This window comes from Rutidosis leptorrhynchoides, chromosome 1, assembly GCF_046630445.1.
Source record: "Rutidosis leptorrhynchoides isolate AG116_Rl617_1_P2 chromosome 1, CSIRO_AGI_Rlap_v1, whole genome shotgun sequence".
NCBI lineage: Eukaryota > Viridiplantae > Streptophyta > Magnoliopsida > Asterales > Asteraceae > Rutidosis > Rutidosis leptorrhynchoides.
This window is the reverse complement of record NC_092333.1, coordinates 60,368,010-60,383,441: the sequence shown is the minus strand read 5'-3', so window position 1 is coordinate 60,383,441 and position 15,432 is coordinate 60,368,010. Positions and strand designations below refer to the sequence as shown.

The 15,432-nt window shown below is 35.9% G+C and overlaps 1 protein-coding gene across 1 annotated transcript; it reads right to left on the bottom strand.

The window, feature by feature from the left end:
* Positions 1–1,335: 1,335 nt before the first annotated feature.
* On the bottom strand, positions 1,336–10,045 carry LOC139860363 (uncharacterized). Its single transcript, XM_071849129.1, has 3 exons — positions 9,863–10,045; positions 2,469–2,767; positions 1,336–1,673 (listed from the first exon to the last, which is right to left on the bottom strand). The coding sequence occupies exons 2-3, from the start codon at positions 2,763–2,765 to the stop codon at positions 1,404–1,406; spliced, it is 567 nt and encodes a 188-aa protein (XP_071705230.1). The 5' UTR covers positions 2,766–2,767; positions 9,863–10,045; the 3' UTR covers positions 1,336–1,403.
* Positions 10,046–15,432: the final 5,387 nt, after the last annotated feature.

Below are 15,432 nucleotides of genomic sequence, written 5' to 3'. Positions count from 1 at the left end.
TAACCAACCTGCCCCGACCCGCCCATTGTACCTCATCTGATGATTTTCCTTATTAATGTCCGTTGGGGCAACGAGTAAGGAAACTCCCTTTAGGCTTTTGCTTGCAGGTCATGGCAAACATACAGAAATAGTTCACTCATGTAGAAGAGTAAGTGATCCATTTATTCTTATTTTAACAAATTAAATACAGTTAATACAGTTATTGAATCTGGTTTCACATCATGAAGTTTCGTTTGTGCAGTTGCTTGGTGAGAGACAGAGTCCAAATGTGCTCAACTTTCTTGAAGCTATCAACGGGTAAATTTCTTTCTTATCTCATATTAACAGAACATTATTGCTAGAATGACTAGATATGCCCATTTCGACCCATTAAATCACGAATGGTAGATTTGGGTTATGCTTGATCTCTTACTGATGCAGGATTAGGTGTGATTGTGAATGGACTGGAAATTATTGGGCTTGCAAATTTTGGGCTCCATAATTATTTTATAGATTGTGTCCGTGGTCCAAATCATATTTGTGGGCTAGATCATGATAGTGGGCTTGGATTTGTACTTACCGGTCAAGGATAGCAAGTTGGACCAATGAATAAAAGATAACAAGACTCTTGCTTATCCTATTAAAGGAGGGTGGATGGATGGGCGGACCCCTGGACGGGTTGCTGCCATCGGCGCCCTCCTGGGCGGACGGCTGGTGGGACGGAAGATACCACCGTTGGGACTGCTCTTACACAATAAATGGGATCATCATCACGTGAGGAATAAGTTGGCAAAAGAAGATGGTGCATCAAGTCAATGTGGTTTTTAAAATTTAATATTCTAATGCTATCTTTTAATTTTTATCTTTTGTTTATGTTTATCTTGTTTCTTAAGATTACCAAGTATTAGCCTAAATATATACAATGTATAGGATGGGAATAAGTGGATTTTGATTATTAATTATAAATTGTTTACGTGAAGTAAAAAGTAAAGCCAGAGGCTTTTTGTGTGTGTTCTCATCTATCTTGTTCTTATTGTTTAAGCCACGGTCCCTTAATCTATATTACTTACGAGTCAAATGGTTAGCCTATTTAAGGCAAAGCAACAAGTCAAAATGATCAATTTATTCCAAAATATATATGGAAATGAAATTTTGTTGTCATCTTCAGGAGACCAGACATCACGGAAGTATTGAAAAGATTGCAGGTGAAATGAAATTTGTCATCTCTGTTACTTAAAAATGTTATGTTTTATCTTGTCAAATAGCTAAATGATTTTTAATTATATATAAAGGATCTAACAGACTATCAAATTATATATATAAAATGCTATCGAAGATAAAAGTAATATATATCTAACTTAATAATGCAAACTTAATAATGCAGGTTCAAACTATTTACATCATACTTCTAATTAAGTAAAAATCTAAAACCACTTCACCGCAATCATTATCACTATGATGAATGCCCATAACTTCAGACAATGAGACAGAAACTCGGCAGACCTTATAAAACGCTTCTGACGCAGCCCAATTCCAACGACACATAAAATAAGTAACGCCACACTGCCTCCCGCAAGCCAATGTGCCAACGCCTTCTCCTTCTCCTTCTCCTCATCCGATGTCGCCTTGATATCCTTCATGCTTGCAATCAACCCTCCAAAGCCAGCCACTAATTCAACTAACACATTATAGACCTACAAAAACATAATAGCCATAGGGGGCAGGATCAATGGGGAAGTAACCAATCGGGGGGAAGCAAAAAAATTTTTATTTTTTTGTTTTTTTTGAAATTTTTTTTTCCCGGTATCTCAAGATCACACGAAAATATGAACATTTAGAAGAGACACTTCGTGATGAATGTTATTATTTAGGCGGGAAAACGATCGAAAAAAATAACATTCAAGATAATATTGTTCGTGAAGAATATGAACGTTTTTTTTTCATGTTTTGTGAAGTAAAATTTAGCCCGATTTAGGGTTTAGGGTTTAGGGTTTGGTGTTTTGGGTTTATTATTCCATAAACCCAAAACACCAAACCCTAAACCCTAAACCCTAAACCCTAAACTCTAAACCGTTCGTGTTAAAAACTCAATCTAAATCCTAAATCTAAACCCTAAACCCTAAATTTCTAAACCCTATAAACCCTAATATCTAAACCCTAATATCTAAACCCCAATAGCTAAAACTTCAAAATACGCTCGAAAAACACGATAATTGTTATATATTACTTCTTCGAGTGTTTTCCCGCCAAAATAAAAACATTTATCACAAAGTGTCTCTACTAAATGTTTATATTTTCATCTCATCTATAATGTTCGTGAACAAAGTTTTTTCAAAAAACAAAAAAAAAAAAAAAAAAAAAAAATTGCTTCCCCCCGCTTCCCCCGAATGGTTACTTCCCTCTAGATCCTACCCCATAGACATAGTGCAAGTTTTATTATGATTTTGTTTTTTGGTTGCTGTGGTAATGGAGTAATAATGAAACCCTACCATATTCATATTCAGATTATTATTTTTGGTTGCTGAGCTATCATCGGTTGCTGAGCCAAGACTGGTTGCTGAGATATGATCAAGACTCTTTGGGCCTTCGGGTACCCATTTAACGCTGATGATGTTAACCCGGTGGTCAATGGGAGATTCATCGGGTGATGGGCTATGATTGGTTGTTGAGCTATGATCGGTTAATGGGCTATGATCGGGACTCACTGGGCGTACGCTCACCAATTTAGCGCTAATGATCTTAACTCGGGGGTCGTCAAAGGGAAATTCATTCGTAGATGATGCCATTTCTATTATAAAAAAAAAAAAACAGTTATAATGATAAAAAAAAAAAAAAAAAGTTATGACTATGATATCTTTCTGTGAATACGATAATACAATAAACAAATATGTATCCAATTCTACTACAAACTATTGTGGCTAATAATAATAAACAAAAGAGTAATTAAGCAGATTAAACAATTGTATAGACGTATACATTGTAACTAATTAAGTCAATGAACAATTAGTTAGTTGTTTCGGGTCAAGTCAGATTGATCACCTAATTAAAATCCTTTTTTACAGATAGCATGTTCAGAAACTGGCCGGATTCCGGCCAAAACTTGTTGGAACATAAATGTTCCTTCTTGCTTTTACATCATACTAAATATTAGAACATACTCACAATATACTTGAATATTTTTTTTTTAAAGGAAAAAATTTTATAGAAAAGAAAAAAGAACAGTATGTACTGTTGGGGTGACCTTCACCCCTTTCCCACATCGGTTGGAGAGGCAAAAACAAAGGCCATTATATGTGGCTTGATACATCTTCCTCACAGGACGCGTTTTAAACCCGTGAGGGTAGTTGAGTCGCTGGTGGCTCGCTGTTCCCAAAGCGGACAATATTCTGTGGTGGTCCTGGCTTCTGTCTCCGTTGCCATCAACTGGTATCAGAGCTGGGGTTACCACACCGATGTTGGGGGGGGATTGTTGGGGTGACCTTCACCCCTTTCCCACATCGGTTGGAGAGGCAAAAACAAAGGCCCTTATATGTGGCTTGATACCTCTTCCTCACAGGACGCGTTTTAAACCAGTGAGGGCAGTTGAGTCGCTGGTGGCTCGCTGTTCCCAAAGCGGACAATATTCTGTGGTGGTCCTGGCTTCTGTCTCCGTTGCCATCAACTATTTGTTGGGTTTTTTATTTGGTTTCCAATTATGTGGTTAGCCCAAGCCCAACAAATTAAGCCCAATTGATTGTTTGACTTGGTCAACCATCAAGGGGCATCTTTAATTTGAAGTTATGCAGCTGTATTCATTAAGAAAGAGAGTAGAGAGATCAGAAAGATCAAAAAGAAAAAGAGAGATTCTCAATTTCCGTCTAAAAATACAGCAGTTCAGAAAATCGACGATCCCCGGAGATCTAACCGTTGGATCTTCATCAAATTTGGGCTGTGTCTTCCTGACATCAATGCCAAGGTTTTCAACCGTTGAATTCGTCTAAAGAGGACTGTAGCTCGTGTTCTCGCTGCTGGAACAGAGGGCAGTTTATTGGGTGAATCATTCATCTTTTGTCTTTAATTTCTTCATATACTTGTTGATTATTGTTGTTCAAGAGTATGATGATGTTGTATACCTCTAGTTGATCTAGAGAAGGATTATTGTATTGCTCTCCTTGTTGATGATAGTGAAGTTTAAGTGGCTTACGAGTCCCGTGGTTTTTACTCTCGATTTTGAGGGATTTTCCACGTAAAAAGTCTCGTGTGTATTGTGTGTGCTTGATTATTGCTTAGCTACTGATTTGCTACTGATTTGGTATTGTTTAGCTACTGATTTGGGTTGGATTTGGTATAGCTTGTTTGTTAGCATCCTCACGGGTTCATACGGGTCGGGAAAGTATTGGTCAAACGGGTTTGTTTCCGCTTTGTAGATTGTCCGTCGTGACCATTTTCCCATCAAATTGGTATCTAGAGCTAGGTTATTTGATTTGACTTGTGTGAAAGATGGAAGCTAATACAAGTAAAATGATTAGTTTAAATGGTTCAAATTATCATGTTTGGAAAGGTAAAATGGAGGATCTTCTTTATGTGAAAGATTATTATTTTGCCTGTTTTTACTGAGGATAAACCTGAGGAAAAATCTGATGCTCAATGGAAAATTTTGCATAGACAAGTATGTAGGTATATTCGGCAGTGGGTTGATGATAATGTTGTGAATCATATTACTGGGGAGACTGATGCTAAAGCCTTATGGAAAAAGCTTGAGCAGTTATATGAGCGAAAGACTGGGAATAACAAGTTGTTCTTAATTAAGCAGATGATGGCTTTGAAGTATCATGATGGGACTCCTATTACAGATCACCTAAACGCATATCAGGGTATTATAAATCAGCTTGCAGGTATGGGTATCAAGTTTGATGATGAGATTCAGGGTCTCTGGTTACTTGGTACATTACCGGACTCTTGAGAGACTTTTAGGACATCTTTGTCCAACTCTGCACCGAATGGTACTATCACCATGGAATTGGCTAAGGGTAGTATTTTGAATGAAGAGATGAGAAGAAAGTCACAAGGTTCCTCTTTACAGTCAGATATCTTGGTCACAGAAACGCGGGGGAGAAGTCATAGTAGAGGTCAGGGTAAAAGAGGCAATCATCGTAGCAGCTCACGCAAAGGTAAATTTGCTAATGTTGAGTGTTATAATTGTCATGAAAAGGGGTACACAAAGTGGTATTGTCCAAAGTTGAAGAATGAGAAGAAAAAGGCATGTGACAAGAATAAACAAAAGAAAAGTGATGGTGGTGATGATGATAAGGTTGAAGTTAACGCTATCACAGATGAGTTCTTTGTTTGTATTGATTATGATATGATCAATCTTACTCATGATGACACGAGTTGGATTGTTGATAGTGGTGCTACATGTCATGTTGCAATTTGTAGAGATCACTTCTCATCTTACACTCCAGGTGACTATGAATTTGCTAGGATGGGTAATGCCGGGTTATCAAAGATCGTTGGTATTGGAGATGTTTGTTTGAAATTTGACACGGGAATGGAGTTAGTTTTGCATAATGTAAAACATGTTCCGGATATGAGACTTAATGTTATTTCAACAGGCATTCTTGATGATGATGGTTATTATAACGGTTTTGGTAATGGTATTTGGAAACTAACTCTTGGTTCTATGATAGTGGGAAGAGGCAAGAAAGACTCAAGATTATACATCACGCGTCCGAAGATCATCCAGAACATTGTTAACGCAGTGGACAATGTTGATTCTACTGAGTTGTGGCATAAAAGACTTGGCCACATGAGTGAAAAGGGGATGTCTATCTTGTTCAAGAAGAATGTGTTGTCGGGTGTTAGTGGTATTGATTTGAGTAAGTGTTCTCACTGTTTGGCAGGGAAACAGACCAGAGTTGCGTTTAAGAGTCATTCTCCTTTTCGAATGGAGAACATACTTGATCTAGTTCATTCGGATGTTTGTGGGCCTATGAAGACTAGAACACTTGGTGGATGTTCCTACTTTGTTACATTCATTGATGATCATTCCAGGAAGGTGTGGGTTTACACCTTAAAGTCAAAAGATCAAGTATTTGAGAAGTTTAAGGAATTTCATGCACTAGTTGAAAGGCAAACGGGGAAGAAACTCAAGTGTATTCGGACTGATAATGGCGGTGAATACATTGGCAGATTTGATGCTTACTGTAAGGAGAATGGTATTCGGCATCAAAAGACTCCACCAAAGACACCTCAGTTGAATGGCTTAGCAGAGAGGATGAACAGAACTTTGGTTGAGAGAGTTAGATGTTTGCTTTCACATGCAGGGTTGTCCGATTCCTTTTGGGGTGAGGCTTTAAATACGGCAGTTCATATTATTAATCTAACCCCTTGTGTACCTTTGCGTTTTGATGTTCCTAATAGGGTTTGGAGCAGCAAAGATGTTTCTTACCGTCATTTACGAGTTTTTGGATGTAAAGCATTTGTTCATGTTCCCAAAGATGAAAGGTCAAAGCTTGATATGAAGACTAAGCCATGTGTATTCCTCGGCTATGGTGAAGATGATTTTGGGTACAGGTTATATGATCCAGTTCAGAAGAAACTTGTACGAAGCCGAGATGTTGTGTTTACAGAAGATCAGATGTTAAAAGATGTTGATAAGACAGATTCAGTTCCTCAACCTAGTGCTGATCTTGTTGATTTGGATCCAGTTACTCCACAACATGTTGGAGATAATGTTCATAATGATGAACATGGTACTGATGATGATTATGCTCCGGAGCAGGTAGAGATTCCAGTACCAGATGTGCCCCATTTGTCCCACTTAGGCGGTCTACCCGAGACCGTCATCCTTCTGTTAGATATTCTGCTGATGAGTATGTATTAGTTACTGATGGGGGAGAGCCAGAATGTTATTCAGAAGCAATGAAAGATGAGCATAAGAAAGAGTGGGGTGAAGCTATGCAAGATGAGATGAATTCTTTGCATGAGAACAATACTTATGAGCTGGTGAAGTTACCTAAAGGCAAGAGAGCTTTGAGAAACAAATGGGTATTCAAAGTGAAGACTGACGAGCTTACTTCACAACCAAGGTACAAAGCTAGGTTAGTCGTTAAAGGATTCAGCCAGAAAAAGGGTATTGATTTTGATGAGATTTTCTCTCCGGTTGTGAAGATGGGATCTATTTGAGTGGTTCTTGGGTTAGCTGCTAGTCTTGATCTTGAGGTTGAACAGATGGATGTCAAGACTGCTTTTCTTCACGGTGATTTGGATAAGGAAATCTACATGATGCAACCTGAAGGTTTTCGGGTTAAGGGTAAAGAAAATTATGTTTGTAGACTTCAGAAAAGTCTATATGGGTTGAAGCAAGCACCGAGACAGTGGTATAAGAAGTTTGAGTCGGTTATAGGAAATCAAGGCTACCGAAAGACAACTTCAGATCATTGTGTTTTCTTTCAGAGGTTTGGTGATGATGATTTCATCATATTGTTATTATACGTTGATGATATGTTGATTGTTGGTAAAAATATTAAAAGAATTGCGCAGTTGAAGCGAGAATTGAGCAAGTCTTTTGCTATGAAAGACTTGGGGCCAGCAAAACAGATTCTTGGCAATCGGATTTCTAGAGATAGAGGTGCTAAGACGTTACATATATCACAAGAGCAATACATTGAAAAGGTGCTTAGTAGGTTCAACATGAAGAATGCTAAAGTGGTTAGTTCCCTTCTTACTACAAACTTTAAGCTAACAGATAGAGATTGCCCTACTTCAAAGGAGGATGTTGAGGAGATGGACAAAGTTCCATATGCTTCAGCGGTTGGTAGCTTGATGTATGCTATGGTGTGTACTAGGCCTGATATAGCTCATGCGGTAAGTGCTGTTAGTCGGTTTATGTCAAATCCGGGTAAGAAACATTGGGAAGCTGTTAAATGGATTATGAGATACTTACGAGGTACTTCAAAGTTGGGTATCACATTTGAAAATGGAGAGTCGATGCTTGTTGGTTATTCAGACTCAGATATGGCAGGAAACAAAGATAACATGAAATCCACTTCTGGATATTTGATGACTTTCGCAGGGGGAGCAGTTTCATGGCAATCAAGGTTACAAAAGTGTGTTGCATTGTCTACAACCGAGACTGAGTATATGGCAGCAACAGAAGCGTGCAAAGAACTATTGTGGATGAAAAGATTTCTATAAGACCTTGGGTTTAAGCAGTCACGATATGTGGTTCTTTGTGATAATGAGAGTGCGATTCATTTGGCTAGAAATTCTATGTATCATAAGCGGACAAAACATATAGATGTGCGGTATCATTGGATTAGAAAACGTCTTGAAGATGGTTCGTTTGAACTTGATAAAGTTCATACCGATGATAATGGTTCCGACATGTTCACAAAGGCTTTAGCAAGTGAGAAGCTTAAGGTATGTTGCTCGATCGCCGGGATGGCGATCCCTTTCTCATAATTGGAAAGGGGGAGATTTGTTGAGTTTTTTATTTGGTTTCCAATTATGTGGTTAGCCCAAGCCCAACAAATTAAGCCCAATTGATTGTTTGACTTGGTCAACCATCAAGGGGCATCTTTAATTTGAAGTTATGCAGCTGTATTCATTAAGAAAGAGAGTAGAGAGATCAGAAAGATCAAAAAGAAAAAGAGAGATTCTCAATTTCCGTCTAAAAATACAGCAGTTCAGAAAATCGACGATCCCCGGAGATCTAACCGTTGGATCTTCATCAAATTTGGGCTGTGTCTTCCTGACATCAATGCCAAGGTTTTCAACCGTTGAATTCGTCTAAAGAGGACTGTAGCTCGTGTTCTCGCTGCTGGAACAGAGGGCAGTTTATTGGGTGAATCATTCATCTTTTGTCTTTAATTTCTTCATATACTTGTTGATTATTGTTGTTCAAGAGTATGATGATGTTGTATACCTCTAGTTGATCTAGAGAAGGATTATTGTATTGCTCTCCTTGTTGATGATAGTGAAGTTTAAGTGGCTTACGAGTCCCGTGGTTTTTACTCTCGATTTTGAGGGGTTTTCCACGTAAAAAGTCTCGTGTGTGCTTGATTATTGCTTAGCTACTGATTTGGTATTGTTTAGCTACTGATTTGGGTTGGATTTGGTATAGCTTGTTTGTTAGCATCCTTACGGGTTCATACGGGTCGGGAAAGTATTGGTCAAACGGGTTTGTTTCCGCTTTGTAGATTGTCCGTCGTGACCATTTTCCCATCATGTACAGCCTATAAAATTTTATGTGCCACTCTTCTTTGTTCTTTGAAGTATGCAACAACCCTTGCAGAGTTGCAGTGCACCTTTAACTTAACTTTGTTAGTGTAGTGACTACCAACATGCCTAGATATTTCATTAACCATGTTAAATTCCTTATAATACGTACAAAATTATTCATATCATAATTTATTATTATGTTAATGATAATGATAATTCATAAACTTGTCAGATAGTAATTCTTATCGGATTCGAATTCTTAAAAATAAGAAAGAAATATTTTCCTTGACCTTTGTAAATCCAAAAAGTTGCTAACTATGCGGTAATTATATGTTACACCTCTATCCTATATGAATTATAATAATCATAATCATTCATATAACATCAAACTAAATCAGTATACTTCTAAAACACCCAACAATACAATCATCTTATAGATGTTCCTCACCTACTTTAAAATTGTAGCAGTCAACTAAGAGTCATTGTGAGGTGTTAGTTAGACATAGAATCTAGCAAAACCTAATTATCCAAATCGTTAGTTTGTGTTGGTTTTAAGGAACCTAATTTCAGGTAAAATTTGGTTTAACATGCAAATCGGTAACAGGGTAATCGGAAAAAGGTTGGAACTTTCAACACAAAAGCCAAAATCAAAATCATGCATACTCACAAAAGACTTGCTCACATTAATGGTGATGGGTTTTGATGTCGTCTGTAAGATGGAGAGGCAGAGTTATCGGCAATTTTTGATCGATGTCGTGGTAGAGCTAGGGGAAAAAGCAACCCCTTGAAGTCGGCGTAAGTGAACTACGGTTCAATTGATGGTTTTTGTTTTGTTCCTGCTAAAAGAAAGAGCAACTTTTGTAAATGAAATTCCAAAAGCATAAGAAATATTTCTTCACACATATTTGATGGGTTATACTAATACAAAGGAAAGTGAAAGGAAATTACAAGGAAGATTCCATATACTTTAGGATTAAGTGTGTGTTTGGTTCAAGCAGAAGAATGGGAAAGGGAATGAGAAAAGGAATGATAGGAGAATGGAATGAGTATTTCATTATGGATTAAAGTAATAAATAGGTCATGTACTTTTGTTTTTATCTCAATATATAAGCTATATACATATATATCTCGAAAAATATCAATGTAGCTTATATACTTTCATAAAGTGTACTAATATGAATAGACGAAACTTATTAACCGGATAAACAACTAAACGATGACGTGACATCATACGTGGAGAATGACGTTGGTGATACATCGGAACAAAACTGAAAGTATATAGCCTACATCGGAACAAAATTGAAAGTATATGACCTATTTGTAGCCATATAAAATGCAAAAAATGTTAAATAATTAACTTTACCGGTACAGCAGGTAACTTGTTAAATTGGTTTACATCGATACAACTTTTAAGAGTATATAACTTGCATTGGTATTTTTTGGAGTATATAGCCTACACTGGAAAAAATGAAAGTATATGACTTATTTATGACTTTAACCCTTTCATTATATTGTTGTTGCTTGGTAAGTATGTATTGATGTTAAGTTAATTACTACAGTATATAACTAGAAAGATAACAGACCCCGCGTTGCGGCGGTTATCTCAGGTGACACCATGAACGTTTGCGTTTGGGTAGCTCGTATTATTGGATTAGGTTCGTGAAATGGCTATATAGCTTGTCCAGTGCCTGGATATTTAGCTAATATAGTGTATTTCACATTACATTATCCGACTACAAAATGGTTACATAGTCTCTATTCATCACCTGATAGACTACTTCATATTCCATTATCAAAATGGCTACATAGCCTATCTACCACATGTATATGTAGCTAATAGTTTGCTGCATATTATATAGATAACAGTTTATTGTATGATAGACTTAACTTGCGTTTACTTTATACATAGGTAGAGCGGGTGTGATGTTTGAAATGTGGATGATTGCTAGTCTTTTTTCTTCTTTTTGTAGCATCTACCTACTTCCTTCTAACTGAATGAACAACAAATGATGGAATGTTGTATGAAAGGTATTGTATAGTGTGTCTTCATAAAACTGAAAAAACGAATTCCGATTAGCTCAAAGTGAATGATTATGGGGTACATAAGTAATTGCAAAAATAGCTACTTTGCAAAGTGTTCTTTCATATAGTGAAAGAGTGTTAGGACTTACACGTGTATCAAGAAGAATGCAACAGCAGGCAGTGGTTATGTAATTTTGAGGTTTTTTTGCCACCAACATCGATACACAACCAAAATCTTTGTAGCTCTGAATATATGTCCATGGTGTAGTTCAAATATTGGCACCATCTGCTGTTGTCCTATTTTGAAAAACATCAGTTGTATTATGGGTTGTCACTGAAACCACAGTTACGTATGTCCCAATAATAACGTGTAACACCTGATTAAATGGAATAACATATATATAGAAAGGGAAAAGGCAGCTAAGCAAATAATATATAAGAAGCATCTGAATTCTTGGCAAAACACGCTATATCAACAAACAGTCGACAACATGATACTAATATAGCCTTATTGACAAAATGATAGATAACAGACTAAAAAGTGTATGAGAAGTTGCATATCGGTCGTTATGCTCGGTCCTTTATAGTCGTACCTTCTTTACCTCTCGTGGTCATCACAGGTATGGTTTTGCACCTGTATAAATGGTTTGTTAGAAACTGAATATCAATTCAATATCAATTCAGATAGAAAGTCTTTGTTAGCTGGTAAAAAAATTTGTTACTATAAGCATGTCATGTACATTTGAAAATAAATACCTGTGATGACCACCTCACTCTCTTATTTATTCGTATATCCATATATTAATCTTTGCGCCAATCTGCAACCTCTTGAATAAATATAGATCTGCTAAATGACAACATAGGCATTTATAAGTAAAGGTGTATCACTTTGCAGGCTCCAAATGCAGATATTTTAGGACAAAGAAATGGGTCGGGTCGAGTGAGGTTAGGTCAAGCTGTTTCTGTTCTTTTCTGGACCGCATTAAAGGTAGTTAAAGCTTGGACCTGTGTTTTACGTTGGTATCTCTAATTTTCCAGTAGGACGATTTAGAAGTATCCATTAAAATGCTTATGCACTTCTGATTAAAAAAAGGCCTTTAAACAAATCTATTTTACGTGGTAATTTCTAGCGATCGTGAAGCAAAAGTTTTAGCAAAAAATAATTTGGTGCAACCTTTGGTTCACTAAATTTGGTACGGAGTATTAGATTAGCACATTCTATCTTGTATAGTGCAATCAACCAACAACAACTTTAAAAACCTTATAATACATAAGAGACTGAGTAAAATTATATGTCATGGTACCAAAATAGTGTGATAAGTGAGAGAATGCAACCTCAATGGATGGTAATAAAGCATACGAAGGTAGTTTAGCCTTATTCAATTAATTTCAAAGACAACTTCCAAACAGCTAAATAATGCAATTAGGTAAATATCAAAAACAATATCGTTAAAAGATTAAAAAAAATCAAATAGGAAAGAAACCTGCAGGCGTTTGCTATTTCTTTGTCCTTTGAGTTGGAACGTTTTTAACAGAAAACATGGTAGGATGTTAAAACCTTTATCATATCAGCTAAAAAACCTAAACACCATGAATACGTTAATATGGTTAATCTAATACAATAAAATTATCGTTAAACTTACAAAAGGAGAATCGAGAAAACAAACCTTCAGGCTGCAACAATACATCTGAATCAAACGACACATTTTCTCGTGGAACGAAACATACAAAAACAATATGATTGAGAGGTGTATAAACTGCCGCTTAAACTTACAATAACAAAGATTAAAGTGATTCAAAATACATGACAGACGATACATTCAGTCTTGAGCATAATGATAATGAACTTGTTGAGCTGAATAAGACTCTCTACTACTTGAACCACTCGGGAAAGACTCACCAGCTGATTCACCTGCAGGCCTACATAAAAATCGAAACAACATACATAACACAGATAAGCTGTAAAACTGATGACCACTCTCACTGTTATTAATTTTTAATACCTCCTGCAAATCATGGATTAGTTAATAATAATGGCAATAGCAGTACCAAAAAAAAAATTAATAAGGAGAAAAAAAGGAAGAAATGGGGCTCAGATCCGTGTTTAAAATCAAGCAAGAGAATATGGATCGTCATGACTGCAATCTATAGATTGCCCCGCCAAAATACGAACTCATTTTTTCTCAATTCTCGACCCAACTCCCACATATTTATCATCACAGCCTATTTTATCGAACCTATTTGAGTTGTCGGTAACAAAAGGCGTTGTCAGTAATATAATTCCAACTAAACAACGGTGTTGCGAATCATGGTAAAGCGTATGTTTTTTTTCCTACAATCATTTAGCAACAAAAAGGCTACCACATTTTAAGACAGCAACCATATTCCGTGTAGTAGCTGGCATTTCCAAAGACATCATCATAAGTAAAATATTTGCATCGGAAACATGTAATCGGACACCATGGCTGCAACTAATATGTTGCCTTGCCATGAGGTGACCGAAGGCATACACATTTCACCATCATAGATTTAGCAAGCTGTGAAAAGGCAACAAAAAATAAAATATCAGCAAAAAAAAAAAAAAATACTTTGCTCCTCTCAAGTTAGTATTGTCATTCCCATTCCCATAATAATTAATACAAAGATCGATGAAGTTTGTAGTTGTTCTGGTATTATAACATGAAGTTACTTTGCTATTACATTGAAGGTAACTGTTGAAAACAAATTAAACTTATCAATCACTAACTCAAAATTATGAACTAATAATACATAATACATAATTAGGATCAAAGAAACATAAAGTATAAGCAAATTAACCTTATTTGTAGCTTCTTGACAGAAGATGACATGTTCATTTTCATTCAGTTATGCCAAAAACTGAATAATTTTGCATCAGAGAACTATTATTTTCATTCAGTTAGCCCTAATTAGGCAATCAACAATCCTCCAAATACTTGATTCCGTAATTACACCATCAAAAACATAAATTATTAATTAAGTCCGTAAAAATAAACCCCTAATTTTTTTACCAACGAACTAAAACCTAAAACTTCAAACAACTCACAACGTTAATTAATCAGCGTCTTTTGAAAAGTTAAACAACACATCATAAAATAAAAATAACAAACTAACAGGAAACCCTATCTTTTCAAACACATGGAACCATAATCTCGAACCTTAATACAGCTGATTAAAAATGAAGAATCACATGATTCAAACAAATGAAACCTTAAAATTCCAAGAAAAGGGAACCCTTACCTGTCATCCTTACCAATCACTTCAAACCGCAACAATCATTCATCCACGGTCATGTACACAAATTCGATACGGATTTATTGTTGACGGTGGCGTGGCGTAATAGGGCGAGGATAAACCATACAGTCAAAACTATTTGGGGTGTTTGAGTTTTGATGAGAGAGAAAGAAGGTGGGTAAAGAGAGACGATGAATGTGTTAGCGAGGAGGGCAATATGTTGGTGGGTAAGGATGAGAAGGTATTGGAAGAAAATGTTAAAATAAGAGAGAAGAAGATTATATGGGTTAGAGAATTAGGTTAAGATATTTGGTTGTGAATAATTGTATGTTAGTGTCGTATTTGTTAGTGCAAGCGACCGTAATTTGGGTGGTTAATAGCATATCAGTATATAATGACTCAATATAACCACTTCAATTCAAAATCATATGAGTAACAAGAAATATGATTTATAAATGCATATGTTTACATAAGTAAACAATAATACTAAATCACTTGACATAATCAACTGTTTGATATTTCCTACAAAACTTCATCACTTGACATCACAGAAGTTATATTCTATTATAACTCCAATGATGAAAAAATCTTTGTTGGTATTATCGAATTTTTCTATTAACAAATTAATCACTTTTACATATTTTCTAATAACAAAAAATTACAAACAATCCTAATAATTATAATTTCAAAGTTAAAAATAAAAATAGCTTAGTAAAAGTTTATAAGATAAATATATATAATTAATACCTCAATTAATTTTTTTGACTTCTTTAATTTCGAGCAGTATAGGCATTAATAAAAGGAGAGAGAGATTGAAGAAAGAATTTTACGTTTATCTTTAAGTGATACGTAGATGATGAGAAATTAGATTAAAAAGGTGAGAAGTTGAAAAAAAAAGGAGGAAAAATAATAAAGATTATAAAAAGGAGGGAAGGAGAATAAACAAGTGGAATGACCATTCCCCTCATTTTTGAGGTT